Genomic DNA, 15,151 nt, shown 5'->3' on the forward strand with positions numbered 1-15,151 from the left:
CAATACTGTTATCAGTGACTGGCAAGAGCAAACGTCTGCAGGCCCAGGAAAACAGCTTGAAGATCCTTCCAGTTGATACGGAAGTAAGTTGTCCAGATGTGTCCATGGCCCTCCCGTGGCCCGGTTCTGGCACACTGCGCCCCGACCGTAGTCGGATGCATCCGATATGATTAAAACTGGCGGGGCTGGCACTACTGCCATGGCATTGTGTGCTGCCGACTGGTGTGACCACCACTGCAAGGAGGCCGTCCTGAGGCTCGAGCGTCAGACATAATTATTCTTGTCCAAGGCCGCTCCAGAGCCCGGTGTAACTGGAATTGGATATTCCGAAATCAAAGCAACGCTACAAGTAGGCAAATTGCTATCCGGGATGCTACCATCCTGCCAATGAGGCTTCGCAGCTCTCAACAGCAAGCTTCACCACACCTAGGCTATAAAGTAAGACCCGTACCCATGGCATGGGGCACAGCAGATCTCTTTTCCCAGTTAATAGCTGGGAACGGGTATTGTACATAACATAAGCGATCCACCGCGAACATGTCGATACTAATAATAATGCACTCCACAGCTTGGCGTGGTGACAAAGGAGTCTGCGGGGTCTTGGTGCGTATGTCGCGCCAGAGCTGGACTGCCCCTGAGAGCCTTCTCGCCAGGCTGTCCGATACACCAGGGAGTGTTTCCACTTCTGCGCTGATGACCACTGGGGATGCGCATATGCCACGACCGATTGGTCTGGTATGGGGCCCCGGTCGGTAGCTTCCGAATGGCAAGGGGCCCCTGCGCCAAAAGGGGCGACCGGCCGCTAAACGGGCAGGTGTTACAGCAGAACGGAGGGGACTGTGGAATGCCGTATAGTTTGAAAGCGGGATTAGTGGCGACGCTGTGCTCGCAATAGGTGCGATGCATCCACCAGGGCATTGCCTGATTTAACCTTTTCATGGTCTTGGCGGAAAACATTTTGCCACTGAGATTTCCAGTCTCCGGCAGCTCTTAGCCAAGAGCTTGTGCTTGGCTTCTATCAACCAGTTCCGCCTCATTTTGGATAAGGACCCATTGGCATACACAGCACCCAACCACATCATCAGCCCTTGGCATCAGTAACGTGTCTGTAGTACGGTGTGCGGAGTCTCCGCCATTATTGTTGCATAGCAGCTACACCTTACGCAGTTATCTGGTTATGGATGGGTCGGGCAAAGTACGTGGACTGTTTTGTCAACATAAGTATCCTGCATCATGACAGGAGCCTCAATCGAACACGATCATAATTAAATCTACTGGCCGCGGCCAGCGTCTCTGGATCGAATACAGCTTCCAGCAGCTGTCGTTCAGGCTTTCTCCCTGACCCTTGCTACATGTCATGACATGTAGATTAAAAGTATAATAATAAGGCTTTGGAAATTTTATTTTCCATTGGTATCAGGTTCGGCCTCATTTTCTCAATGCTGCGCTGATGATCATATCAGTCCACAGTCATATGAAGGATGAAACAGCATGCCGTTCCAGTGTCCGCAGAGATTGAGTGTAGATTAAAATAAAATAAAAAATGCTTAATTTTTTTTGTAATTAATTTATATTTATTAATTTTTATTTCAGACTGATCTGAATCAATCATTCATAGGCCAATTCCTTTTCTGTATACAAGGCATGGCCATCGTGGAAATAAAGAATATTAGTACAGTATCACTATCCAATATTCTACTGACGGATTTCCGCCCGTCAAATTGGACCGCGCTGAGTTTCCGCTCAGCCACGGCCGTTCCAGTTCCCAACTCAGCAGCTGGATTTCCGTCCAGCTCCGAGTGATCGGAATACATAATAATCTACTGGCAGCCGCCAGTGCCTGCGGATCGAATACAGCTTCAGAAGCTGACGATCGGCTAATTCTACTGACAGATTTCCGTCCGTCAAATCGAACCGTGCTGAGTTTCCGCTCAGCCACGGCCGGTCAAGCTCCTGTTGAGCACATCGTCCAACTCAGCAGCTGGATTTCCGTCCAGCTCCGAGTGATCGGAATACATAATAATCTACTGGCAGCCGCCAGTGCCTGCGGATCGAATACAGCTTTTAGTAGCTGACGATCGGGCAAATTCTACTGACGGATTTCCGTCCGTCAAATCGAACCGTGCTGAGTTTCCGCTCAGCGACGGCCGTTCAAGCTCCTGTTGAGCAAATCGTTCAACTCAGTAAACTGGATTTCCGTCCAGCTCCGAGTCACGATCGGAATCCGGGTCGCCACCCGATGCCACTGAGTTTCCGCTCAGCAAGGCATGCACACTGCTCCGATATGAGCATGTGGCGTTGCTTACGAGGCCATGGTTGTGACAAGAATGTCAGAGAGAAGTAAATAATTGAAACGTTCACAAAACGGAGCGAAGAAAAAGGCCAAAGAGATTCTGGGAAGGGTTGGTTTTGGCGGGAAATGAGGTTGAATGTGTTTGTCTTTAAAGCGCTATGAATTATATGAAAACGGAGCGATTTTGGGCCTAACACACTGTCACATTCGAAGGCCGAGCCTCCGAAATGCAACTGTATACATGCAGACCACCAATCACGATATAGCTAATAGGGGGAGTCTTCATGGTACATAATTATGGTCTTGCCTCGATCTAGTAGAGCCCTAGGCTGCCCTAGGCTCTATATCTACTCTAATAATTGTAGTAATTACTTACCATTCGACAATGAGTCCTGTTTTTACGACTTTACTTGTGCTTAGAGTACGTAACTACAACGTCATCGTCGTACTCGCAGCGAACGTAGATATTTTAAAGGTGAAGCTTGAAAAATTATACCGGTGGATCTGTTTGAAACAGTAATTGTCACTGTTTGGTCATGCATGATATCGGCATGCGGTAGATTGGTTTGAAAGCTGAGGTATCCCATGAAACTTGTGGGGACGGCTATTGTCTTGACTGACCAGCGCTCAGCTCACGACGTACTAGTACACATTCTTGAAACAGGATAAACTATAAATGTGATAATGTATTCCTCCTCAACATCATCTTCCAATCCTCTTGACGATGTTGCTGTACCAAACAACCCCTCGGACGGAATAAGCCACTTGGAATTCAGTCCCAAAGCGAATCACTTGATTGCTAGTTCCTGGGATGGTCAGGTAGGGCTTTGAAATACAACTTTAGTTGTACATATTCATGATTTCAGAGACCTTTATGATGTCCAAGATGCACCACCATATAGCTCAAGTTAGAGTGCCGACATCACAAATGAGCCAATGAGTAGACGAGAACAAAAACACAAGCAAAACTTGCAAGAGCAAAGTATGAAAGCATAAGGTCACCCTGATGCCTTGCGGCACATGTTGTACATGATCTTTCTTGGTCGCACCTGGAACACCGTGCATTTGTGTAGTCCGCATGCGTGCGTCCACGAACTCGGGGGAATCTCCAAGTTTCAACCACCTTCAAAGTTCGAAGAACTTGAAGAGCTTGGAGATTTTAAAATTTCGAGATGAGATAAGAAAACTTCTCCGACATTTCGCAGAGTCGGACCCTGAGTATCACCTTCACTGAAACTACAACTTTATCCAAAAGAGGAGATCATTACCCCGGTAGACCCCCCTATTGATCTACTACTGTGAAAGCAGAAATTTTCGGTGGTGTTTTATTTTCGGTAACTTCGGTGCCGACAATTTTACCGAAAATTTCGGTAGAACCGGTACTACATGTATATACATGTAGTGTTAGTACGCTTACCCGGAAACCGGGTTTTACCGAAAATTTCCCTCCACCGAACCGCCTATTTTGTAGAATACCAAAAATATTACACCACCGAAAATTTCTGCTTTTACAGTACTTCATTTAGGCCTGAATCATGTGTTTGCAAGCTCACACGAATATTATACCCTACATTTTGGTGACAAAATTCAACAATTGATATAGGAAGTTTGGAACGCTCAGATTGCATGTCCAATGTAATGTGTATAGTGTATGCAATAAAACAGTGGACCGAAACAGCCCTGTTATTACAGGTGGAATCCTGATAATTCAATTCGAACCTCGAATTGGACATGTCCGGTTAATTAGAAGTCTCACGGATTCCACTTACATAGAAAATGTGTAGGATTTGTGTGGATAATTCGAAGTTAGCCAAGTGTAATTCGAAGTTCACAGTACACTGCACTGGTCAGTTCAGTTTGCATGAGCAGGCTGTGCCGGTCAGTTCAGTATCCGTGAAATCAGTGTCTAAGGTCCATAGCGCCACTCTGCGTGACCATGAGAGCATTTTGACATACATATTGTGTTGTGGGTTCATGTTTGGATGATAAGAATGTCCGGGTAATTAGAAGTTTTTTCCTGGCATTTTGAGGTTCGAATTATCAGGATTCCACCTGTACTCGGCCATCAACCTTGGATATTCCCATAGCAATAATATCCCCAAGCCTATTGCATGACCATGTGTGGACAGCCATGTTGGTTACAACTCCACTCAACCGCCTTGCACGTATGGGTCGCGTGCTGTCGGCCATGGTGGCGCCACTGTCCACATGCCATGATGGCATGATCACTAGTTTCTACACTAATTTGGTCACATGACAAACTGATGCAAACACCACTCTGCAGAAGCTGCGCCTCACTCAGAGCACGGAAGACCAGCAGCGTGGTCTCGGTCCACTGTTGTACTGTGTACAGTAGAATCTGTTTAGGATGAACACCTGTAATACACCGTAACCTTTATGCACCGTATACATGTAGGTAATAAGGAGGTTTCGCTCTACGTAAGTACGTATGAAAATCCGTATGTCGTACGCGCCGGGGAGCGAGGGCAACTTTCATACGTAAATCTCTCTACGGATTTCCGTAGGAAAGCTCTTTCCTACGTTGGGTCCTCCGTAGGACTTTTTGAAATATTTTTTTCGCATTTTCCGCGTTTGTCCATGGCAACATTCAAGCCGCGCGAAACACAAGGTACACACACCGTACACCACGTGCAAAATATCATGGAAAACGCGGTTTCGGTTCATGGTGCATACGGTGGGCGCATGCAGCCAATGCGTCTCCAAAGCAGCAACGCATGTTGAGCAGTCGTGGAGAAATCACGTAGAGCGAAACCCAACAGCTCTGATTTTTACGTGTGAAAATTCCATGCAGTTCATACGTTATTTTCATACGTAATTCCGTAGAGCGAAACCTCCCTATTAACTGGTGCCCAAACTGCATGCTGGACCTATCATCATGCTGTTCTTTGAAGGTCATCTAATTTGGTGAAATCATCAATTTCACCCATTCTTCGCCTTGTAATGGCTCGTTGTCATTCATGTCAACTGGGTCTAGAAAAGGTGTGTTGTTTGAACATGTTATTTCCCTGTGTGATGCAGGTGAGGTGCTGGGACATTCAGCAGAACGGTGAGATTCGCTTGGTTGGCCAGCAAGCTCATCAAGCTCCGGTCTTGGATTGTGGGTGGCATTCGGTGAGTTGTAGGTTGGCTCATTCAACATTGACTACTGTAGTATACAGGATGACATGCAGCACACCGTACATTGACTACTGTACTATACAGGATGACATGCAGCACACCGTAGTACGGGAAACATGCTTGTTAATGTCACCCAGGATGCACCAGTATCATTGTACTGTCGACTCTTGATTTATCTTCTAGCATGCAGCAGCTCAACACAACAGCTAGTTAGGCACTCTAAACCGGGCGCACTGTGTTCTAGGACCTCCCCAGTACGATCAGCCATGAACGGTTTCTACTGTTGTGCATGGGACTGTACTAGTAACCACTGCGGGACGGTTCAGTTCTCGAATCAGTCCAGAACCCTGTGCGCTGCCATTCGATTCTGTGCTTTTTCTTCAACTGGTCTTTCGAGCCGAGTCATGTTATGTGCAAGGCACTCACGCCGCTTTGCCCATTCTACAATCTGCATGCACTTGTAACGGCGCGTTTATTATTCTTAGCCCCCATCCCACTGGGTGCACTTGCTATTTGGACTTCCGATACTTAGCCTCACCGTTGTTCTTCGCAAGCGCCTGCGTGGATGAGAAAGGGTCTGCGGTCTATGCGTTTCGGACTGCTGGGTTTGTTTGCTGAGACATTTTGTTAAGATCTGTCTACCTTGTGTCCTGATTGCAGGATGGCACTAAGGTGTTCACTGCGTCATGTGACAAGACCGCCAAGCTCTGGGATTTGGCAAGCAACCAGGCAACTGTAGTTGCACAGGTGAGGTCTCATCTTGGCATCATGTAGTATGTTACCGTTGTTACAAAACCTTTGCCCTGACATACTTGTTGTGGCTTTTGGAATCAAGCAGTATTACATTGGTGTTTATGGTGCTTAGTTTCGGCGCAGATTATTGTTTTAGAAATTCGGAGGCACTGTCTGAGTTACAGCTGTCCCAACCACCACCTATGCTTCCGCCCACTGATTGTGGGGGATTAGTTTGTGTTATCATGAATTTAACATGAAGCTCGGAGTCATAACACAGCTCCTCCCCCCCCCCCGCCCCCTCTCTCTCTATTTTGTAGTCGAATAATCATTCTTTTGCCACCATCCTTGCCTGTGACTGCACAGCATGAGGCACCCATTCGCACCTGCCACTGGGTACAATCGCCGTCGTATCAGCTACTCATGACTGGCAGCTGGGACAAGACACTGAAGGTAAGTTGAACTGTCCTAGCGGTGAGCTAGCTTGTTGTGTCTGGTTTGAGGTGTCAGTTGCCTAAAATAGTTGAGTCAATGGCCATGGCTGTACAGTCAGACCTCGCATAACCGCACACATCTGTTTTCCACAAAAACATCCGGATAGGCGAGGGAACCGGATAACCGAACACCGTTTATGTTGGATGCATCACGTATGCTGTAAATATGTAACCAGCTATTTTCTTCCGGATGGCGAGGGATCCGGATAAAAGAGGACCGGATTAAAGCGAGGTCTGACTGTATCATCATTACTACATGTATCACCATCACTGCTACCCTTCTCAAATGTCAGTACTCTCACTTTCCTGCACTATATCAGCTCTATTTCATCGCTTTAGACACCTACGGTGTGCTATGTATTATATGCCATGTGCTGACAAAGTTGCCCTAGAAGATGAACACTCGACATGTTCACAGATCTACTCATTTGAAAGTGTTACGTGATAACCGATTATGGGCACACTGCGTGATGTTTGTTAGGTGCTATGTGGCTGGTGCTGGCTTTGCACTGTGGGTACTGTGTACCGGTATGAACTCTCAGCACTGGTACACATACGCACAGCTTGAACTTATCAGTTTACACCGGTGTACGCCACAGCTTGAACTTATCAGTTTGCATGAGCTGACAGCTCTGTACCAAGGTGAAGCAGGCCCCTTCTTCATAAAGTCAGCAATATCTGGCACCAGTGCTGTTGAAAAACAGCAAGATTGGTAGCGCGAATTCTTTCCATGGCATGTGCAATATCAGTGTGGGTTGTTAGCTTCAGCTTTCATTAGTACGGTGGCCAAGGTTGCTGGATAAGATGTGTGTTAGTTTGCAGGGACAAGCTGAGCGTTGTTCATGGCACAGCTAGGTATCTGCTGCTGGAGATTACAGATCATGCCCAGTCTAGCAAGTCTTAGTCTACTAGTGCACATACTACCCTTACTTCTTACTGCTGATCCGGATAAATACTTCTCTCCAGCGTCTACCCATTGGTGTTGCTCTTGGCAGTGACTTGCTGGCAGGAGTATCATAGTGATATGGTGGTCAGTGCAAAATGAATGAATTTTGTGCTGTTGCCGGTGTTGTTGGTGTGCTGTTTTCTCCCAGTTTTGGGACCCACGGTCGTCGAAAGCCGCGTTCAGTTTTGGTCTGCCTGACCGCTGCTACTGTGCTGACGTTGTAAGTCTTGCTCCAGGATGTCATCACGCTGTGCTCGGATCTGATGTCATATGTGTGTTTGATGTGATTAGCACTGATTACAATTTAATGTCATCATCATGTGAGATGCTTTGTGCGGAGTGACGAAACTGTGGCATCACAAGCACTGGTTTGCCACTCAAAGCATCTACAACGATGCCATTCATATAACCTTTATGCGGCTAGTTGTAGTTGCAAGGTGTTGAGAAACTGCATGTTTTCTGCTCTAAATCATAGGTGGCGTGGCTTGATTTGCCCCTACCTTGCCTTTCCTTGGCGTGTAATTGATTTCAGCATGGACTTCTAGACAACACTGAGTCTGTACATGCACTGGCTTTGCTTTTTTCCCTGTCCAGGTGTATCCTTTTGCAGTGGTATGCACAGCTGGAAGAGGTATACTGTGGTACCAGCTTGGAAATCAGCCTATGCATTTCAAGGTAAGTGTACCCACACTGCTAGAAAGAAAGTCAATGAAACGGCAAAAGTCAACACAGTGAAATGATCTCAAATGGCTGTAGGTGTTGTGATACACTTGACCTCTACATACGTATGTATTCATAAACCCTACTTAGGTGATCTCCTGTAAGAGCACTATCATTTTTAGTGTGTCTTTTCACTTTGCTCTCTCTCTCTCTCTCTCTCTCTCTCTCTCTCTCTCTCTCTCTCTCTCTCTCTCTCTCTCTCTCTCTCTCTCTCTCTCTCTCTCTCTCTCTCTCTCTCTCTCTCTCTCTCTCTCTCTCTCTCTCTCTCTCTCTCTCTCTCTCTCTCTTTGTGAAAACGCTCTTGTCTATATATTTCTCTCACGGCTGCTTCTGCTAATTCTGTTTTGTGTGTGTTTACAGGACATCGATTCTGTATTGAAGTATCAGGTAAGAAGAGACGTGTGTCTGTGTCTAATGCATACATATGTGTGTGTGCACGTGTGTACGTGCGTGTGTGCACGTGTGGACGTGCGTGTGTGTGTGTGTGTGTGCACGTGTGTAAGTGTATGTGTATGTATGCATCCGTCGTCAAGTTTTTCCCCTGTGCTATTTGGCCTGAAAAAAGGTTTGTGCAAGTTTTCAGGTTTAATGATTGGATTGAACTTTTCCGAATGCTGTATGTAGCTTCGTTCAGTTGCTATATTCCGTGACAAGAGTGGTGAACCAGCCGGCATGGCGTATGGCTCCATTGAAGGTCGCATCGCAGTCAACTACCTGCGGAACACAAGAGGGGGAGAGTAAGCTTGTGCTGTATCTCCTCTTATTCTCTCTGTCTCTGTCCATTCCTGCCTCTCTTTCTCTCTCCGTCTGTCTGTCTGTCTGTCTGTCTCCCTCTCTTTCTCTCTCTCTCTCTCTCTCTCTCTCTCTCTCTCTCTCTCTCTCTCTCTCCCTCTCTCTCTCTCTCTCTCTCTCTCTCTCTCTCTCTCTCTCTCTCTCTCTCTCTCTCAGGATTAATTTTCCGCATTTCCATATAAAATGTAGGACGTTGCACAGGTGTGTGTGTGTGTGTGTGTGTGTGTGTGTGTGAATCCTCCTCGTGCCAGATTTTCACTGTCACAGACAAATGCACAGACGGACACACACACATACACACACACACACACACACACACACACACACACACACACACACACACACACACACACACACACACATTGCTCTTGAACTTTCCTGTAGCTAGCTCATTGTTTTCAGCTCTTTATTTTCTGGTTTCTTGTGTGGAGATCTGTCATGAGCCAAAATGCTCCTTCTCGTGGGAGTGGAATTACTAACTGGTTATGGTGTATCTCGTTTGGCATGTGCCATGTGCCGCCTGATCATGGGGTGATGGTGCCCCACGGTTGTGGAAAGGCGGGTCTTGACCTCCCTGTATGCGAACTCGTGTCATTTATATACCGTAAAATTCCGTTAATAAGGCAAGACCAAAATAAAATCGAGATTCCCAGGACCCATCTGAAATTGGTGCGGGCGGGCGAATTTTTATTTTTTATTTTTTTTCCCATGTGTGTATGCATGGCATGCTGAACTTTTTTTTTACAGTATTTTCCGGTATACTTTGCAGAGCGTCAAACACCTGGCGTATATTTGGGCATGGGCTTATTTTAGGGCATGGGCGTTATTTCGGACGCAATCTGCAGAAGATCAATCTATCAGCAACCCACTAGTTTCAGTGAACCACCATTCACACTGAGCGCGGTTCAGGTACATCAAACCACAGCTGGAAATTTGGTCGTAACCAAGAATGTAGCGATAAATTACAGATTTGATATGTCCTCGCGCCGTGACAGTGTTGAGTTCTGCACTGTGCTGCGTGCAGTTGGATTGCACGCACTCGATCTATAACTGTCCTACAGTTTGTACGCGAACGCACGCTCGCGCGCTGGTCATTTTGAGTCCACTTTAAGCCTTGGGCTTATTTCGGGCATGGGCGCTAAAACGGACTTGAAGTGTACACCGCCTAAAACTAGGCTTATTATCGGACATGGGCGTTATTTAGGGTGGGCTTATTTACGGAATTTTACGGTGAGTTTGTTTACCTTGTTGGCGGGTCTTGATCTGTCCTGTACGCGAACCCGTGTCATTTATATAAGTATGTTACCTTGTTGGCGGGTCTTGACCTGTCCTGTATGCGAATCCGTGTCATTTATATAAGTATGTTACCTTGTTGGCGGGTCTTGACCTGTCCTGTACGCGAACCCGTGTAATTTATATCAGTTTTGTTGCCTTGTTGGCGGGTCTTGACCTGTCCTGTACGCGAACCCGTGTCATTTATATAAGTATGTTACCTTGTTGGCGGGTCTTGACCTGTCCTGTATGCGAATCCGTGTCATTTATATAAGTATGTTACCTTGTTGGCGGGTCTTGACCTGTCCTGTACGCGAACCCGTGTAATTTATATAAGTTTGTTGCCTTGTTGGCGGGTCTTGACCTGTCCTGTACGCGAACCTGTGTCATTTATATAAGTATGTTACCTTGTTGGCGGGTCTTGACCTGTCCTGTATGCGAATCCGTGTCATTTATATAAGTATGTTACCTTGTTGGCGGGTCTTGACCTGTCCTGTACGCGAACCCGTGTAATTTATATCAGTTTTGTTGCCTTGTTGGCGGGTCTTGACCTGTCCTGTACGCGAACCCGTGTCATTTATTTAAGTATGTTACCTTGTTGGCGGGTCTTGACCTGTCCTGTACGCGAACCCGTGTAATTTATATCAGTTTTGTTGCCTTGTTGGCGGGTCTTGACCTGTCCTGTACGCGAACCCGTGTCATTTATTTAAGTATGTTACCTTGTTGGCGGGTCTTGACCTGTCCTGTACGCGAACCCGTGTAATTTATATAAGTTTTGTTGCCTTGTTGGCGGGTCTTGACCTGCCCTGTACGCGAACCAGTGTCATTTATATAAGTATGTTACCTTGTTGGCGGGTCTTGACCTGTCCTGTACGCGAACCCGTGTAATTTATATAAGTTTGTTGCCTTGTTGGCGGGTCTTGACCTGTCCTGTACGCGAACCCATGTCATTTATATCAGTGTGTTACCTTGTTCACTGTAACACTTGTCTCTGTTTTGTGCTGGCCGTATGCTTATGCTAACAGCAAGAATGACAACTTTCAGTTCAAGTGCCACCGGGGGGCTGCGCTTGGCAGGACCAAAGTGCAGGAAGTGTACGCGGTACGTATATTGTTTCCATTTGCTGTGTACTGGTGCTGTGTACTGGTGAGTTTCATCCTGTGTCACACTGCATGCTGCTGGCTTCAGTGTGAGGTTTTCGTTCAAGTGTACACATTGTCTTGGGTTATGTTACGTATGGTTCATGTGCAAACTTTTGTTTGGAAGTAGAGAGGTTGCACACAACGAGTTGTGCGATCTGGGTATAACGATTAGGATTAGGACAGTATTGTCCTAATCATCACCATACAGCGACGCAGTGATGTACGACACATGTGTGCCGTCCTACTGTGCATGTGACCCACATACATACATGACAGCCAAAACCTTTTTCTTGTACAGTAGAAACCTGTGACTAACGACCACCCCAAGTTGGGGCCAGAGAAAGCGGTCTTCAGTGACAGGTGGTCCTTAGTTAGAGGTTTGCACCGCACATACATAATATGTATATGAGACCGTCCGTGCCTGGCGAAGTGGTCTGTAGTACCAGGCTGGTCACTAATCACGGTGGTCTTTAGTTACAGGTTTTACTGTAGTACCAGGCTGGTCGCTAATCACGGTGGTCTTTAGTTACAGGTTTTACTGTAGTACCAGGCTGGTCGCTAATCACGGTGGTCTTTAGTTACAGGTTTTACTGTAGTACCAGGCTGGTCGCTAATCACGGTGGTCTTTAGTTACAGGTTTTACTGTAGTACCAGGCTGGTCGCTAATCACGGTGGTCTTTAGTTACAGGTTTTACTGTAGTACCAGGCTGGTCGCTAATCACGGTGGTCTTTAGTTACAGGTTTTACTGTACTCAGATAAACTTGTAAAAGTTCAGTGTTTGATTGTACTTTGATGTACTTTCTTATACAGTCAATACAGTTATCTGCTTTGTACATGCTGTAAATTACACGTACTTTTTTTTATCTCTTGGTATTGACTGACGGGGGTTGCTAATGTTGTTTTTGAATTTGAATTCTTTATTGTCACGATGGTTGTTGTTGTTGTTGTTGTTGTTGTTGGCTGAACTTATTGGCTGTTGTTGGCTGTTGTTATTGCAGGTAAATGATCTCGCGTTTCATCCAGTTCACCACTCTGTTCTTGCCAGCGCTGGGTCCGATGGTATTTTCTCATATTGGGACAAGGATGAACATTCGAAGTTGCCTGTGAGTCAATTTCTCCATCTTCACACTCCGTTGTGCAGCTGTTGATGTTCGTACTCCTGAAGTACTGTGCACTCTACTGCTTGTTTTCACAGAGCAACAAGCTTGTTTGCTCTGTGAAAACACATTAACACTACATGACTGGGACACTGCCAACACTTTTTATTATCAGCGATGTCAACAACACTAGCGCTGCCATCTTCACTTGCTATCTGCATTGCACTGCTACTGACCATCTCGCTACTACAGACTACTTTGAAGTAGTATAATATATAAAGAAGCCTTGCTTGGTAGTTTAACATGTTTTTCGCTGTCAAAATACAGACTAGTAGTAGTACTGTGTACGAAAGAGCACCGCATCCCGCGGTGCTGAGCCGGTGCGCTTCCCCGACTGCGCCAACCAAAATATTATGATGACTGCAAGCGCAACTACTACACTGAAACCACCAACAGCATGATACGGCGAATGTATAGTGTGGCGAGATGTCGGTCGCAGATATAAATGGTTCATGTTGTCCTGAAGCAAGCAACGGCAGCTACGTTGCGGGCAGATTGTTGAAGTTGTGTGTATGGCTTGGATGTAGAGTTCCAGAGTTTGTTGTGTGCACCCTAGGTAACCTAGACAAATACTACCGTAAAGTACCGCCAGAGCGCCCCACCATCTCATCCTTTCGTGGTCATATTGTGGAGGCGGTCTGCTGTCTAGCATGTCTGTAGGTCATACGACATGAACCATGTACACATATTGCGCGTTTTGCAGTCAATCCGTACCTTCGAGCGGACACAAGCTCCACACAAAACCTGCCAAGTGTGACCTTAGTACACTATTCTCACATCGTACACACTTCGTTGCACTCTGGCATACGATTTTCCTTTCTCTGGCTGTAAAATCAAGGTGGGGCGCTCTGGCGAGACGGGGCGCTCTGGCGTTACTTTACGGTAACAGTGTACGGTAGTCTACCAGGTACTGTTGTTTTACATGCTCATGTGTATTGCTGCTGATTCTTTGCCACCAAATGCAGTTCCCTCCAGGCGATCCCAAGCCTCAGAGCCAGTCGATTTCGGCGATTTGTTTCAACACACCTGGCGACATCATGGCTTATGCAGTGAGCTATGACTGGGCAAAGGTAAGCGAGGTATGTGTGGAGAGAGAGAGAGAGAGAGAGAGAGAGTGTGTGTGTATGTGTGTGCATGTGTGTGTGTGTGTGTCCCATATGGTGCAGTGGTATGTGCAGCGATTTCCAATCGATAGGTTGCGGGTTCGAGTCCCGACGATTATGGTCACACACGTCTTTCTTCTCTTTCTCAGACTCTTCCTGACTTTTCTTTCATTCTCCTGGGTGGTTACCAACAGCCAGTGCATGCCGGAGTATGTGGTGTGATGTGTGTGCGGGAAAAAAAAATGAATAGACCAAAAATAGGGATTCACTGGCCAGAAAAATCACTTCAAATAGCTGTATGGTGTAGACCAGGCTGAATAGTGACGGTCAATTCTTCAGCCTTGCAAGCTGTTGAATGGTGCAATCCCAGCACAAGTTGCTATGGCTTCTGCCGTAGCATTGCTATCATCGCCTCCGGCGATGGGCGTCAAAGGTCAAGGTGTGTGTGGGTGTGTGTGTGTGTGCGTGTAATATTATAAGTGTATGTGTGTGTGTGTGTGTGTAATATTATAAGAGTATTGCTTCGACATGGACCTGTAGTATAAAATCTTCTTCGGATGACTTGGAATAGCATGCTGTACATGTTCTCTGGATTATGCACTTCGCTTTCCGTCGGCGGCAGCAGCTTGTCCCGTTGTGTAGAGTGGCACTAAGTTACGGTGACTAAGGGAGCCGGGCACGCATCCATTGAAAACATCACGGTTTTATCGTTTTTTTTGTTCTCTTTTTGGCAGTGTCACGGGACTAAGACACATCCCACCAGCTCCTTGAAATTGCTCACGGGGATAGAGACGGGGATAGAGTTTTGAGTGGACTTGGACAGGTGGCATTGCACTACTGCTGTTCTTTCTTTTCCCCTTTCCTGGGTGTTTACATGAAGAGGGTTGTCCAGGGTCAAGTACTGATATGCCGACTGAAGTCTATCAGTCTATTTCTCTAGACTGGTCTGGTCTGGTTTTTCACGGGAAATTCGGATCTGCAATTGTTGTGCAGTCCTGGCACGAAGCACATGTACAGTGCAATTTCTCGATTTCAACCCGGGCCAATATGTGTTCATGGCGGGGTGACAACTCTCATGTGAACTCAGCCCATATGTAGTATAGACCAGCAGTTGCACACTGTGGGGGTTATGCACTCTTGATATCACATGGGGGATATCACATGACACCACTTCGTGTGTGTGTGCCATGCAGGGTCATGAGCTGTACAACCCTCAGTTCGGTAATCACATCTACTTGCGGCCTTCTGAGGCCTTGCCAACAGAGCCGGCGAAAAAGAGCAAAGGAAGGCGATAATGGACATAATACACAAACGATAACTGATCACCACAAAACACATGCTATACATGCTATTTTAGCACT

General features: G+C 46.5%; 1 protein-coding gene across 1 annotated transcript; it reads left to right on the top strand.

Moving 5' to 3' along the window:
* Positions 1–2,780: 2,780 nt before the first annotated feature.
* Positions 2,781–15,136, top strand: LOC135815101 (mRNA export factor RAE1-like). The gene is made up of 12 exons (XM_065328348.1): positions 2,781–3,112; positions 5,333–5,425; positions 6,092–6,178; positions 6,530–6,616; positions 7,752–7,823; positions 8,198–8,278; positions 8,684–8,710; positions 8,948–9,060; positions 11,413–11,488; positions 12,529–12,633; positions 13,653–13,757; positions 14,984–15,136. The coding sequence occupies exons 1-12, from the start codon at positions 2,978–2,980 to the stop codon at positions 15,083–15,085; spliced, it is 1,083 nt and encodes a 360-aa protein (XP_065184420.1). The 5' UTR covers positions 2,781–2,977; the 3' UTR covers positions 15,086–15,136.
* The last annotated feature ends 15 nt before the right edge of the window (positions 15,137–15,151 follow it).

The sequence above is a fragment of the Sycon ciliatum genome, chromosome 4, assembly GCF_964019385.1.
Source record: "Sycon ciliatum chromosome 4, ocSycCili1.1, whole genome shotgun sequence".
Classification (NCBI taxonomy): domain Eukaryota; kingdom Metazoa; phylum Porifera; class Calcarea; order Leucosolenida; family Sycettidae; genus Sycon; species Sycon ciliatum.